General features: G+C 47.8%; 1 protein-coding gene across 1 annotated transcript; it reads right to left on the bottom strand.

Moving 5' to 3' along the window:
* Window positions 1-2,007: 2,007 nt before the first annotated feature.
* On the bottom strand, window positions 2,008-2,868 carry C10H6orf226 (chromosome 10 C6orf226 homolog). Its single transcript, XM_060164193.1, has one exon. The coding sequence runs from the start codon at window positions 2,851-2,853 to the stop codon at window positions 2,521-2,523; it is 333 nt and encodes a 110-aa protein (XP_060020176.1). The 5' UTR covers window positions 2,854-2,868; the 3' UTR covers window positions 2,008-2,520.
* Between the last annotated feature and the right edge of the window lie 12,092 nt (window positions 2,869-14,960).

The raw sequence follows: 14,960 nt of genomic DNA on the forward strand, positions 1-14,960 counted from the left end.
TTAATTAGGCTCAGTCTCAGGTTTCTGTGGGCTGTATTTACATTTCTGTCGTCAAGATTTGCAAGACAGGGACTCCCCTGGTGGTCCAGTGGGCTCCAAGGAATTCAGGCGTTTTTGTCAATCTTTTAAGCTGATTAATTGGCCTGTTGTCCCAAGTAATTGTTGGTCAAGTATCTCAGTGTAATTCTTTCCAGCCCTTTAAATATGTATTTTTAAACTGGGGTAAGTAGAGCAGACTTGTTTGGGGCCCTTTAATGTTGGGAACCAATAGTGCGTCCCTTTGGCCCATCCAACCTTAGGTAGTTTTGTATCAAACCTTTAATTTAATTCCATTAACATGTTTTATTTATTCCATTTTTAAGTAACCACCTGAAAATTTCCAACTTGTTGGGAAAAAGTCCCTAGACTTTCCCTTCACCTTTTTCTTGTTTTCCTGTTAATCAACCTAATTTAAATTAATTATTCTGTTTTTATTGTTATCCGTAAGACCCATTGAGGGGAAGGAGAGACCACAATAAGGCTTCCCAAACCACTTTTTTGGGGGTGGGGGGTTGTTTTAAACTAAGGGAGTTCTTAGGTTAACCATTACATATATTTTTCCCACCTTTTTTTTTTTCCTCATAGGTACTAATAAAACAGCTAGTTATAATGAGAGCTCCCTAAAACTTTACCAATTCAGAGTTTTCCCAATTTAAAGGCTCCATCATCTGGCCATTAATAAGATGTATCTTAATAGTGACTCAAACCAATAAGATGCAAGAGGCATTCCCCACAAGAGTGTGTGAAGGCTGCTGCCTAAACAAGATCCAGAAAGTTTATTCCCAAAAATAGTCTAAGAAAGTAAAGGCCTTTGTTGTACAGGCTGACGCAATGAAGGTTAAGATGGCAAAAAATCCCCGAGAGTTGGTACAGCTAGACAAAAGACTGCTCAGAATCCCAGTCTATTTGATTGGCTGCCAAATGTACACCATATGTGCACCTTTTGGATGGCAGAGACCAAGTTCTCAAAAGCCACACACGCAAAAGGCTGGAAGAAGATCAAGTAGAACATTTACATCTCAAAGACACAGGAAGAGAAATGAAACTTCCCCCGGAAGGGCTTTTATTTGTTTTTGTTTTTTTAAGGTCAAAATTTTGAAAAGATGTTTTTATCAAGCCGGCTTTTTCTAACTTAACTGCGTATTCAATAAATGAGCCCAATCTGAGTCATTTTCAGGGTGAGATTTCCTCTCCCAATTAAGTAGGTACTTGCAAGTATGAGCTCAGTACATTCATGAATCTGGCTGGAGTGTTAATCGGAGGTTGGTTTTCTGATGCCCTTCGTTTTTGTTTGAGAGAATCTATTTCCCGTTTTAAAGCTGAATTCGTCGGGGATAAAATTTACTATTGCACTTTTATCCTGACAAAGTCTTATTAAGGTAGCCAATTTGATGAAAACATCAGGTCACCCTCTTATCTAAACATTCAGCCCAGACTGCTCAGTACTTTTTTTTTTATTTGTCCGCGCAGGTGTGGCATCTTAGTTCCCTGACCAGGGATGGAACCCGTGCCCCCTGCAGCGGAAACGCAGAGGCTTAACCACCAGACCACCAGGGAAGTCCCCAAATATCTTTTCAACTGAGCAAATCCAAGTGTCTTTCAACCAGGTTCCCCCCAGTATCTTTCAGCTGGGGGGCATTTTCTTCCAGTGTCTTTCACAACTGGGCTCCCCTAGTATCTTTCAACTAGGGAGGTCACTCCCCAATGTCTTTCAACTGGGGAGCCAGGCATCTGCTAGACACTGCCAAATAAAACTCAGGATAATCAACCAATAATCAGGAGATCCAAGAACCAGGAGAGACTCACCCAAGTTCGTATGAACTCTCCAAGGAGGCGGATGGGCACAAGAGCCTCTGCCAGTACCAAGGGTCCGGTTCCTCGTAGAGTTCAGGCGAAGAGAAGTCTGCTCTGGTTCCCTCCATGGTCACCAAAACTGTAGACTGAAAAAGAAAAAAAAAAAGCAAAACCTCAAAGTTGAGAATTATTTTATTTGGCAGACTTTCTGAGGACGCAAGCCCAGGAGGCAGCCTCTCAGATAGCTCTGAGAGACTGCTCTGAAGGATAGATAGGAGTTCTGCGACAAAATCAGGTAGTCAGAACATCAAAAGATTACTGTTAATTAAAGAAAACCCGACATCTCACGTTAGTGGATTGAGCTTTTTTCTGTGAACAGGTAGATTCAAGAGTCTGGGCTCACTGACACCTTGCCTTTGATATGCGCCTTAGCTATCCAAGGCCAGTATCCTGTTCTTTCCCATCTTGAGCCCCCTCAGGGTGCGCCGTTGGTAGTGTCTGCAGTGGCTGAGGGCTTGGCAGCCGGCGGCCCGTCTGTCTCCATCCTCGGTTCCCTAGGGCTCGCCGACGGGGCCGCAGCACTGGCTGACGGCTAGATGGCTGCAGCGTCCTTTGCGGATAGGGCAGCAACATTTTTCATTCACAGCTGCAAAGGACCTCGAGCCTCAGGAACCCACTATGTGCCATCTAGGAAGGCGCTGTCGCAGTCTCCCCGGAGCCAGGCTCTTCCAGGAGGGTCCTCTGCCCATAGGGAGGGTCGTCGGGCCTGTGGCCCCGGGTCTGGAAGGGCGGCGCGAGGGCGTCGGCGGAGCCCGAGGCCTCCCAGGGCTTGGGCCTCCGCGGGAGCCGGGACGCCGTGGGTTCGCCGAGGGTCGCCACGACGTGGCGTCTCTCCAGGCCGGGGAGTCCCCGGCCCTGCTGGACCAGCTGCAGGAGCTGCGCCAGGGTCACCGAAGCTGAGGCTGAGTCCGCGGGTTCAGGAGCCGCGCCACTCCCGCTCTGACTGCCGGATGGCTCCATGGCTGACGTGGAGCCTGAGCGCTTCCGGGAGGGATGGGTGCAACCACCGTTGGAGGAAGTGAAGGGGGGCGTAGACCGTACCAAGCGGCCCAGAGAGCGGGGAGCACTGGAAAACATGCTCTGCGCGGAAACGCTTCACCTACACATACACCACTTAACCCGCCCCAGAGCCTCCAACATGGAATGCTTTAGAACACGGGAAGGTTTGCACAGAATGGAACGTGCCTGCCGACACGCCGATGCAGGCAAAAAGACCTGAGTTTGCACACTCGCCCGGGCACCGCGCACACACCTGCGTTCATGCATGCGCTGAGACTACTGCATAGCCACGTGGTGGGGGGAGGGTGGGGGAGATAACCTCCATCCCAGGCTCCAGAGCACCAGACAGAAAATAATGGAGGAAATGTCTCCAGTGGTCTCAGGAAAACTGGAACAAAGGACACCACTGCAGAGCCTCGCCACTCTCTCCCCATTTCCTGCCGTCAGGACTATTCCAGACTTTCCCAGAGGGGAGAAGAGAAGATGAAGGCGGGCCAGGAGTGCTACATTCCCTCCAGCTGCTTGGGAAGCCAATGCCAGTAAAACCCAGGTTTCTAAGTTTATCGAAAGCTAGCCTGATCTGGCACAGGCCGCCTTAATCAAGTAAGCAAAGCTTAATTACGACTAATCGGACACACTGGCAGCATCTGCCCCCTGAAGTGATGCACTGCAGGGACACGACAGGTGCAGGGACACTGCATCTCCTCTGTTGTGTTCCTGCCAAAAGTGTTCACTCGGAATCTAAACTGGAGGAAATGAGCAGACAAACCAAAGTTAGAGACATTCTGCAAAATGACTGGCCTGGATGCTTTATAGATGTTGATACCATAAAAGACAAAGACAGAAAGAAAAAGACAAGATTGAGGAACTATGTCAGACTAAAGGAGATGTGAAAAATCCAAACTGTGATCCTGTATTGGAGCAAAATGAGGGGAAAATCAGTTACAAAGGACATTTTACCCTTGGGAAATTTTGCATATACTCTGTATATTAGATGACAGTGTTACATCAATGTTAAATTAGGTGCAGTAACTGTGCTTTGGTTATGTGGGAGAATGACCTTGTTCATAGGAGAGACATGCTGAAGTATTTATGGGTGAAATGTCATGAGAGAGAGAGGAAGAGAGAGCGAGCAAGCAAATGTGGCAAAATTGCTAAGAGCTGGTGAATCTAAATGGTTTGAAATTTCTCAAGATACTTCAAAAACAAACGTATGGTTACCAAAGGGTGGGGGGGGAGAGATAAATTAGGAGTTTGGGATTAACATATACACACTACTATATATAAAATAATCAACAGGACCTACTGTATAGCGCAGGGAACTATAGTCAATATTCTGTAATAACCTGTATGGGAAAAGAACCTGAAAAAGAATGGATATATGTATAACTGAATCACTTAGCTGTACACCTGAAACTAACACAACATTGTAAATCAACTATACTCCAATATAAAAGAAAAATAAAAAATAACTTAAAAAAATTTGTCAAGATGAAAAGTTGGAAGGGGTGAGCTTGAGAAGCCAGTCTGGAGGAAACTGACCAAACTAAGTGTTGTACATAACAAAGAATTTGACTGGCCTTTGTCCCTGGTTCCTTATGGGGAGACTAAATCCTTGGAATTTCCCAAGTATTAGAAGTGATATTCATGGTGGGCCTTGATAATTTATGCCAAGGAGGTGACTCATGGTGGCCCCTAAATGGTTTCAGGACTGGGACTGGCCAGTTATGGGAAGAGGGTTGGGGCTTTGAGCCATTGGGAGGGAGGTCCAGGAAGGGGGCCTGGAGATTGAGTTCAGCCTCCAGCCAATGATTTAATCACCCATGCCGACATAATGAAACCCCTATAACAACTCTGGACACAAAGCTCAATGGAGCTTCCCGGTTGGTGAACTCATCAATGTGTCAGTAGGGTGATGTACCATGGTTCCACGAGGAGATAACACAGAAGCCCTGCATGCCGGACCTTCTCAGACCTTGCCCTATGTGCCTCTTCATTTGTCTGGTCCTGCGGATTTGTATCTTCTCTATAAAACTGTAATCCTAAGAATAGCACTTTCCTGAGCTGTGTGTTCTGTGAGTAGTTCTAGTGAATTCTTGAAACTGAAGGGGGTTGTGGGATCCCCCAAACTGTACCCAGTGAATCAGAAGTGCCTGTGGCCTGGGACCCCTCTGAACTTGCAGCTGGTACCTGAACTAAGAGCAGTCTTGTTGGGGATTGTGCTCTTGAACTTGTGGGATCTGCGCTAACTACGGGTGCTTAGCACTAGAGCTGAATGGCAGCACTCCATTTGGGGTTTTTAACCGAACGCTGAATGAAGGAAGAACTCACCTTTCTCTCTGTAGCCTGCATCAGTTTCTGGACTCCCTCCTTAATCACCAGGTTCCCATTCTCAGATGTCCTTGGCCCCAGTTCCACTCCCAACATCCTACCTGGGGGCTTTCTGCTCCACCATTCCGACCAGCCAAGGGCAAGATGAAGACATCTTTATGAGATTAAGACCAACCTTGGGTGTCCTCCCAGGCTCAGTAAGGACCAAATTTCCTCAGAATTAGGGACAGTAATATGTATGTGTTTGGGAGGGCTTCCCTGGTGATGCAGTGGTTGAGAGTCCGCCTGCCGATGCAGGGGACACGGGTTCGTGCCCCGGTCCGGGAAGAGCCCACATGCCACGGAGCGGCTGGGCCTGTGAGCCATGGCCGCTGAGCCTGCGCGTCCGGATCCTGTGCTCCGCAACGGGAGAGGCCACAACAGTGAGAGGCCCACGTACCGCAAAAAAAAAAACAAACAACAAAAAAAAAATATGTATGTGTTTGGGAAGTGGGGAGTTGTCTCAGTGTCATCTTTTTTCTTCCCTCGCATTCTTTCATCTCCTGAGCACAAGTCTGTAGTATGGACAGGACAAGTCTAGGAAGCAGGGGCTGTCAGGAGGAACCTCACACATCACTGAGCATAACCCTCTTATATACAGAGAGGTAAACCGAGCCTGTGAAAAGGAGTAACAGGGCTGGGGTGGGAACCTGAGCCCGCTGACTCGTAACCCAGGCTGCCTCCCCTTGATGGGGCACAGAGGCTCCTGCCCCTGTGGGCAGCCATTCTGAGTCTGTGCCCTGCCACATATGTGCATGCAGAAGGCAGGGAGGCAAAAGAAGGAAAATCGAGTAAGCCCACAGGCCGGGGAAGACACTTCCCATCCAGGCCCGTCCACAGCCTTCATCAGCGAGGACCTCAGAAGACAAGAGGTCACGTCGGCAGGGGGTGGCAAGGCCAGATGTCAACCTCTAGGTGTAGAGACAGGCCCCAAACACCCCTGAGCTCACTTATAACCCATTAGACATCTTTCACCCATGATTTTCAACATTGCATCTCAATAGGAAACACACCCCCCTCATTTATTGGAGCCCAATTCATCCTTCAAAGGCTTCTCAGTGGGCCCACCCCTCCCATCGTTGCCATCAGAATGAACCGATCCTTATTCTACGCTCCCACAGTCCCTTGCTCATCCACATACTCTTAGGCCATGAGTCCTACACATCTAGTATCCCTATGTGCCCAGACCAGCACCTGCAGAGACCTAGTGCTCAGAAAATGTTAACTAGGGACTTCCCTGGTGGCGCAGTGGTTAAGAGTCTGCCTGCCAACTCAGGGGACACGGGTCCGGGAAGATTCCACGTGCCGTGGAGCAACTAGGCCCGTGTGCCACAACTACTGAGCCTGCACTCTGGAGCCCACGAGCCACAACTACCGAAGCCCACGTGCCTAGAGCCCGTGCTCTGCAACAAGAGAAGCCTGCGCACTGCAACGAAGAGTAGCCCCCTCTTGCTGCAACTAGAGAAAGCCCAAGCGTAGCAATGAAGACCCAATACCTCCAAAAATAAATAAACAAATAAATTTATTTTTTAAAAAATTTGACTACCCTCAAGGAATGTACACTGTTACAATTATAAATTAATGTACAATAGTATGTTAAAGTTTTGTATTAGTATTACTGGGATGGGGCTAGAAAAAAAAAAAAGAAAGAAAATGTTAACTAAATGCCTGCCTGACTGAATCTATTATTATAAACTCAAGGAGAAAAGACTGAATTCAACTCAATGCAAGCATTGGTTGAGAGCCTGCCATGTGCTGTGCACAGTGCCAAGTGCTTAGTATACAGACCCCTGTCGTCAAGGGGCTCACAACCTACTGAAAAGTCACAGAAGTAAATTATTATGATAATTATGATATACATGTATCACAGAATTTATTATATAAGTAATGCAGTATGATGCCTGGTGTGGTAACAATGTCATGTGCCAACTGAAATAAGCAGTCCAGGACTTCCCTGGTGGCGCAGTGGTTAAGAATCCGCCTACCATTGCAGGGGACACGGGTTCGAGCCCTGGTCTGGGAAGATCCCACATGCTGCGGAGCAACTAAGCCCGTGTGCCACAACTACTGAGCCTGCGCTCTGGAGTCCACGAGCCAGAACTACTGAAGCCCGCACGCCTAGAGCCTGTGCTCCGCAACAAGAGAAGCTACCGCAATGAGAAGCCTGCGCACTGCAACAAAGAGTAGCCCCCGCTCGCCACAACTACAGAAAGCCTGTACACAGCAACGAAGACCCAATGCAGCCAAAAATAATAAATAAGTAAATTTGTTTAAAAAATTCAGGGAGTAAAGGAAACCTCCTTACAGTGGGGGAAATGCACCCAGGTAATGCACTGCGTGCAGAGGTATCACTATTACTTAAATTTTCATTGGAAAAAAAAAGAAAAACAAAAATTATCATTGGGGGTGGCATGGGATGAAGTGTAGGGTACTGCATTGCTGGGGTGGGGAGATGGGAGATGGAATGGCTGTGGCCCTTCTTCACTATGGTAGGGAGTCATTTGGCTTCTGAGGCCTCCGGGAACATGTGCAAGGGAATGGAGGACTGGGAGTTACCAGTGCCTAATGAGGAATGTGAGTGAGCAATTAGGACTCCTTGATGGGACCCTGAAGGAGTCCCTCACTCCTACAGAGAGGGTTCATATGGCTGACTCAATACTCAGCCCTCTAGGGAATTCCTGGTGGTCCAGTGGTTGGGACTCCGAGCCTTCTCTGTCCATCAGGGAACTAAGACCCCACAAGCCACAGAGCCTGGCCAAACAGAACAAAGCAAAACAAAAAAACCTCAGCCCTCTAGGTCTCCTATGTTAAGGCGAAGGCATTGATGGGGAAGGGGTGGGACCCTGAGATGGGGACATTCGTACAGACATGGAAAAGGCTAATTCTGAACTCCTAAATTCTTTTGAAGTGTCTTGTCTGTAGAGACAATCTCCTCTTGTCGTGATCCTGTCTCCTGGGACATCAGCCTCAGAACCCTTCCTGCCTCCATCCCTCCTGGCCCCATGCCCTTCATGAGTTAGATCCCAGTACAGCCTGGGTGGAGAAGCACAAGACCCACGCTAAGAGGAGAATGCCCCCAGACGGAAAGAGTCACAGGCCCTAGCAAACTGCCTTGGCAGGAGCCCCAGGAGCATGTGTGGAAGAGGGTTCGAAGGGAAACACACTCAGGAGCGTGGAATGGAAGATCCAGTTTGGCCAAACTCATGGCCACGGATGCTCATCCAGGATTTGGGACTTCATGTATTGGCTTGAGCACCTGGGAGAGGAATTCATAGCCTGCTAGCTTGCTTAACTAAAGCCTGGACTTAATGGTAACCTAGAGTTCATAAACTTGAAATGCCAGAATTTCCCTGGAATACTATAGAGGAAGGAATCCAAAATCTCAGAGAGATGGGAATGCTGGATTGGATTTATTATGTGCAATCTGCTTAGCCACCCCAGCCATGTATTTTAAGGGAGTCTGGAAAACACTCCCTTCACCAACGCATTAAGAAATGCATTGGTGGGCTTCCCTGGTGGCGCAGTGGTTGAGAATCTGCCTGCCAATGCAGGGGACACAGGTTCGAGCCCTGGTTTGGGAAGATCCCACATGCCGCGGAGCAGCTAGGCCCGTGAGCCACAACTACTGAGCCTGCACGTCTGGAGCCTGTGCTCTGCAACGAGAGGCCGCAATAGTGAGAGGCCCGCGCACTGCGATGAAGAGTGGCCCCCACTCGCCGCAACTAGAGAAAGCCCTCGCACAGAAGCGAAGACCCAACACAGCCATAAATAAATAAATTTAAAAAAAAAAAAAAGAAATGCATTGGTAAGGGCCACCAGAATCCTTGGCTAGCTCTGACGGCTGTCCTCTGTAGGCTGGAGATGCTAATGGGGGACTGGATACTGAAACTTAATTCCTTGATCTTGATGAGAATAAGGGTATCCTGGTGCGGTAAAGAGCAGATGGTAGTACTTAACAGCCAAAGGCAAGGTAACTACGATGACCCAGAATAAAGCGTGGGAAAGAATGCTCATCAGGTGGACAAAGTGACAGGCGCTGGACCACAGTCAGCCGTTTCCCCCAGGCACTCCAGGGCTTGTTCAGTGGACCCATGATGGCAGGGATGGAAGCTATGCTTTGGCTTAATAACATAGTCTTCCCCTCTCTGAGGCTAATCTGGCTGTAGCCAGTGCTGATTGACCATCCTACTTACAGCCTGATTGGGTGCCATTCTCACCTGGTGTAGACTGATTTGACTGCCCCCCCCCCCAGTGTGGATGGACTGTGCTTTATCCTCAAGAGAACAGACACAGGGGACTTCCCTGGTGGTCCAGTGGTTAAGACTCCACGCTTCCAATGCACAGGGCATGGGACTGGTTCCTGGTCAAGGAACTAAGATCCCACATGCCGCTAGGTGCAGCCAATAAATAAATAAATACATACATACATACATATATAAAATAACGTATATAAAAAAAGAGAGAACAGACACATATTCTAGGTATAAATTCACTGCTGCCTACAGTACTTCTGTCAGTGCCACCATTTATGGACGTACAGAATACCTTATCCGTCACCATGGCATGCCACATAACATGGCCTCCAATGTGGGCACATATTTTATAGCCAAGGAAATGGACAAATGAGCTCACACCCAAGGCATCCACTGGTCTTACCATGTGCCCCATGACCCAGGAGCAGCTGGCTTGACAGAATGGAGGATTGGCCAGCTAAAGGCACAGTTAGAGCAGAGCTAAGAAACTACACCCTACAAGGTGGAAGCGCTATCCTACAGGATGCGGTGTATTCTTTAAACCAAAACCAGAATCGTATTATATGTAACTGAGAGGTGGGGGTAGCAGCAGCCTTTTCGCTATTATAGCTAAAGTCTGTAAACTACTGGAAGAACTTTTGCTACCCATCCCCAGAACCTTGTCCTCAGGGAGTCTGGCGATCCTTAGCATTCGAGGGAGAAACATTTGCACTGTGGAATGATCACAGTATTGATGACTTGGAAGCTGAGATGGCCCTGGCCATTTTGGTTTCTCATGCTACTGAACCAACAGGCAGAGAAAGGGGTTACTGTAATGCCTGGGTTGACTAATCCCAATTACCAGAGAAAATAAGCTTGCTACCACGTAACAGAGGTAGGCACTAGAACTGGAACCCAGGGGATTCACAAAGTGCCTCTTAATAATCCTCTGCTCGGTTGTCCTGGTTAGCAGAAAACTTCAGCAACCCACAGTGTCAAGACTACCAAGGACTCAGACCCCACAGGAATAAAGGTTTGAGTCACCACCAGGTAAAGAACCCAGTCCCTGGTGGTGCAATGGTTGAGAATCCACTCACCAATGCAGGGGACACAGGTTTGAGCCCTCTTCTGGGAAGATCCCACGTGCTACGGAGCAACTAAGCCCGTGGGCCACAACTACTGAGCCTGCGCTCTAGAGTGCGCGAGCCACAACTACTGAAGCCCGCACGCCTAGAGCCCGTGCTCTGCAACAAGAGAAGCCACCACAATGAGAAGCCCTCGCACCCACTCACTGCAACTAGAGAAAGCTCGCATGCAGCAACAAAGGCCCAACGCAGCCAAAAATTTAATTAATTAATTAATTGATCGATTAAAAAAAAAAAACTGCCCAGCCAAGGTGCTGGTAAAGGATAAGAAGAATACATCATTGGAGGAAAAAGTGGGCAGCTCTGAATATGAACTTAGGCCTCATAACCCCCACTGTCCCCTGCTAACTTATGGGAGCTAATATTTTAGGTCTCAGTGGACATATGACATCACCTCCCGATGATATAGTAGCCAATGTGACCCAGTGTGTCCTCTGTGCTGGGGACATGGGTTTTTCTTCTGGAAAAGGCTAAGAGGAGCTTCCTGCAGATGCTCCAGATTCCCCCTCCCCACCTCCCCCCACAGCCCTGTGCCCCGGAAAGCTGAGCGGCATCAGAGGACTCCCACACCCCGCCACTTGGATTCAGCCAGTGAGGGACCAGTCGGGGGTCTGAAGATGGGAGGATAGTGAAGACAGGGAATTTATTCGCGGCTTCCTTCCCTGCAGAATCAACACTACCTAGGATGATTGAAGGTCACAGCTATTGTCAGGCACCCTCTCCACACAGCTCTCTCTGGCTCGGGGTTCCTGTCATCTGCTCCCTCCCCTCTTCAGACCTCAGGTGCTGACACCCCACTATTACTAACCATGAGATACTGCAGCAGCCCCAGCGATTTCTCCATACCCCACCCACACCTTTATAAACAATCACTTTATTAAACTCTCTTCAAAATTACCCATGAGTGTTCCTGCTAGGACCCTGGCACATAGAGCATGTATTTTAATTAGGATTAGTTTTGGCAATGAGCAACAGAAAACCTAAAATAACAATAGTGTACGCAAGATAAGTTTGTCTTTCTTATATAAATTAAACTTGGTGTTAAGCAACCCAAAGCTGGTATGGTAGCTCCATGAAGATCAGATCATACTATTTTTTGTATCCTTTAAAAATTAACATCATAACAAAAGCTTTCCAATAGCATTACAAACTCTTTAGAAAGAATCAAGACTTGGCTCAAGTACCATCTTCTAAAGCACTTGTCCTGATGCTCATTCCAGCTCTAGAAGAATAATCTCCCTCTCTCAGAACCCCAGTTTCTACCCCTAAACACACACACACACACACACACACACACACACGCACGCACGCACGCACGCACGCACGCATGCACGCGCTTCAGTCACGGCATCTGTCACACTAGAGTCCCTTATCTGTTTATGAGTCTGTCTCCTTCTTTGACTGAAGGGAGCTTCTCTTTTTGTCTTATTATCTCCAACCCCAATCTGTGGCATAAAACAGAGACCAATAAATGGGTCTGAATGAAAGGACATTTTAAGGCCTACAAAATATTTCATCATGTAGACTCACCCTAGATTGTTCCTTTATTACTTTAACATTGAACATTTAGGTGATTTTAGTTTTTCATTTTAAATATTATTGTAGGATTTTCATTTGATCAATGGAATAGGTGCCCCTGGAAGAGACTTATACTTGCTATTTCATCAGACACAGGCATGCTGACCCCGTTTGCCCCTCTGGCTACAGTCTAATCAGATAGGTCAGATTTACACTCAGTAATTATCTGGTAATATCAGCAATCTTCTCTAAGAAGCCCTGCTACTTTTCCTTAATTTTCTCTTTCACATTCTATGTGGCTCATCTCAGTTTAACCACAGCCCTGGTTTTCTACCTGTGCATGTGAAAAAAGAGAGAAGAGGGATAATCTGCTGTGTACCAGGTACTCAGGTGTGCCCTCATATTTAATTGAATTCTCCCCAAAAGCTTGTGAAAAGAGTTTTGGAGAGACAGACCTGTAAACACAACCCTGTAATGAACGCACAGTTCCACCACTTGCCTGCTAGAGAATCTTCCTCGAAGTAACTTCGTTTTGCAGAGCCTCCGTTTCCTCGACTGCAAAACCGGGATGAAAATACCTGATGTGTGGTTGTGAGGATTAAATGAGATGTCTGTGAACATGGCCTGGCTCTAGGTAGCGGGTCTGCAAATGACAGGTTCCGTCCCGAGTGAGGAGCTCAGAGCAGGGTTTCAGCTCGGGGATCTAAAGCCAGCATGTCGGGGCATCCTCACCGCCCTGGGGGAGGGCATCTTTAGGACCAGCAAGACTGTGGGGTAGGGGGAGATTCCTGGGGCTCCTGGAAGGAGGGAATCGTTGTAAGAGAGGGCAAAGAAAGCTTCCAGGCCGACCTGTGTCTAGGGAGCTGGGAGTGGGCCAGGGGAAGGGTAGCTGTCTCAGCGCGAGGGGGCCCAAGCGGGCAGCCGGCGAGGCAGGCGGCTGGCTGCGCGGGGTGGGGATCTTCGGCTTTCTCGTCCTGGGAAGATCTTGAAACTCAAAAAAACGAAGCAAGCCGGAGGGCTCTTCCCCATCTGTATTGTGGTAACTGAGCCCGAGCTAGCACCTCCCCAGGCTGGAAGGCGGGAGAGTCGTTAGGGACACCTGCCTCTCTCCCTCCCCCGCCCGGCGGGAACCCACCGAGACTGCGCGCACCTGGGCACCCGCTGCGCCTGGGAACACTTGGCGCCAGAGGCCGCCAGGCTACCCCGCGGAAAAGGGGCGGGAGCGCAGCCCTGGCTGCAGGGAGTCCCTTAGGACACCGGAGAGTGCTATTGACATGATTATTAAAATAACCATCCAGAAGGAAACGGAGTGAGGCTGGCACCAAAATAAAGAAATCCGGGAGCCAGGAAGAAGTAAATCCGCCAATGTAAAAGACATTAACACGTAATAGAGAATGTTTTGCAAATAGTGGGGACAGAAAGGATTATTTATGAATAATCCTGGGATAACTGATTAGCTCTTTGGGGAAAAAAAAGAAATATAGATGCACATCTTCTATAATACACGAAAATTAATTCAATTCCTGATGGAGTTAAATTGGGGGCGGGAGATTAAACTACAAGTGCACAAAAAGACAATAGAAGTAGGAATGTATCCATCCTTTGGAGGAGAGAGGACTTTCTAGGCTTGAAGGAATGAGATAAATCCCGATAGGGAAGATGGACATGTTGGTTCATACAAAACAAAACAAAAACAAAAAAACTGTAGGCTTAAAAAAAAAGTGAAATTAGAAGTAGTCAGTGAGGAGCTTCCCTGGTGGCGCAGTGGTTAAGAATCCGCCTGCCAAAGCAGGGGACGGGTTCAAGCCCTGGTCCAGGAAGACCTTAACATGCTGCAGAGCAACTAAGCCCATGCACCACAACTACTGAGCCCTGTCGCCTAGAGCCGGTGCTCCACAACAAGAGAAGCCACCGCAATGAGAAGCCTGGCACCACAGCGAATACCCAGCACAGCCAAAAATCAAATTAAATTTTTAAAAATACATTAAAAAAAAAAAAGGCTGGGGCTTCCCTGGTGGCGCAGTGGTTAAGAATCTGCCTGCCAATGCAGGGGACACGGGTTCGAGCCCTGGTCCGGGAAGATCCCACATGCTGTGGAGCAACTAAGCCCGTGCACCACAACTACTGAGCCTGTGCTCTAGAGCCCGCGAGCCACAACTACTGAGCCCGCGTGTCACAACTACTGAAGCCCGTGCACCTAGAGGCCGTGCTCCACAACAAGGGAAGCCACCGCAATGAGAAGCCCGCGCACCGCAAGGAAGAGTAGCCCCCTCCTCCCCACCTTGCTGCAACTAGAGAAAGCCAATGCGCAGCAACGAAGACCCAACACAGCCAAAAATAAGTAAATAAATAAATTTTAAAAAAAAACTAGTAAGACACTAAGACTACAAGCAGACAACAGACAATACAGTGAAGGAAACAAGTAAGATGGGAAAATAATGTTATCAGAGAAATGAATACCATCTTAACTGAAGAAATTAAGATTTTTAATTTTTAATTTTATGTTTTAAAGAAATGTTAAATGCTGATGGGGATGAAGTGGACCTTTCATACACTGTGGTGGTTTTATACTAACATAAATTAGTACAACAGGTGTATCAGGGAGACTTAAAACACAGAGGCCTCTGATGCTCAATCTTTAGGGAAATGCAAATTGAAACCACCATGAGATAACACTTCACACTATCAATTATGATGGCCACTATCAAAATTAAAATTAAATTACCATATGATCCAGCAATTCCACTTTTGGGTATACACACAAAAGAACTGAAAGTACGATCTTTTTGTTTATTTCTTTGTT

This window comes from Lagenorhynchus albirostris, chromosome 10 (assembly GCF_949774975.1).
Source record: "Lagenorhynchus albirostris chromosome 10, mLagAlb1.1, whole genome shotgun sequence".
NCBI classification, from domain to species: domain Eukaryota; kingdom Metazoa; phylum Chordata; class Mammalia; order Artiodactyla; family Delphinidae; genus Lagenorhynchus; species Lagenorhynchus albirostris.

What these genes read in the sequence shown, in the direction of transcription:
- C10H6orf226 (XM_060164193.1), bottom strand. Translation starts at nt 2,853, where the DNA reads ATGGAGCCATCCGGCAGTCAGAGCGGGAGTGGCGCGGCTCCTGAACCC.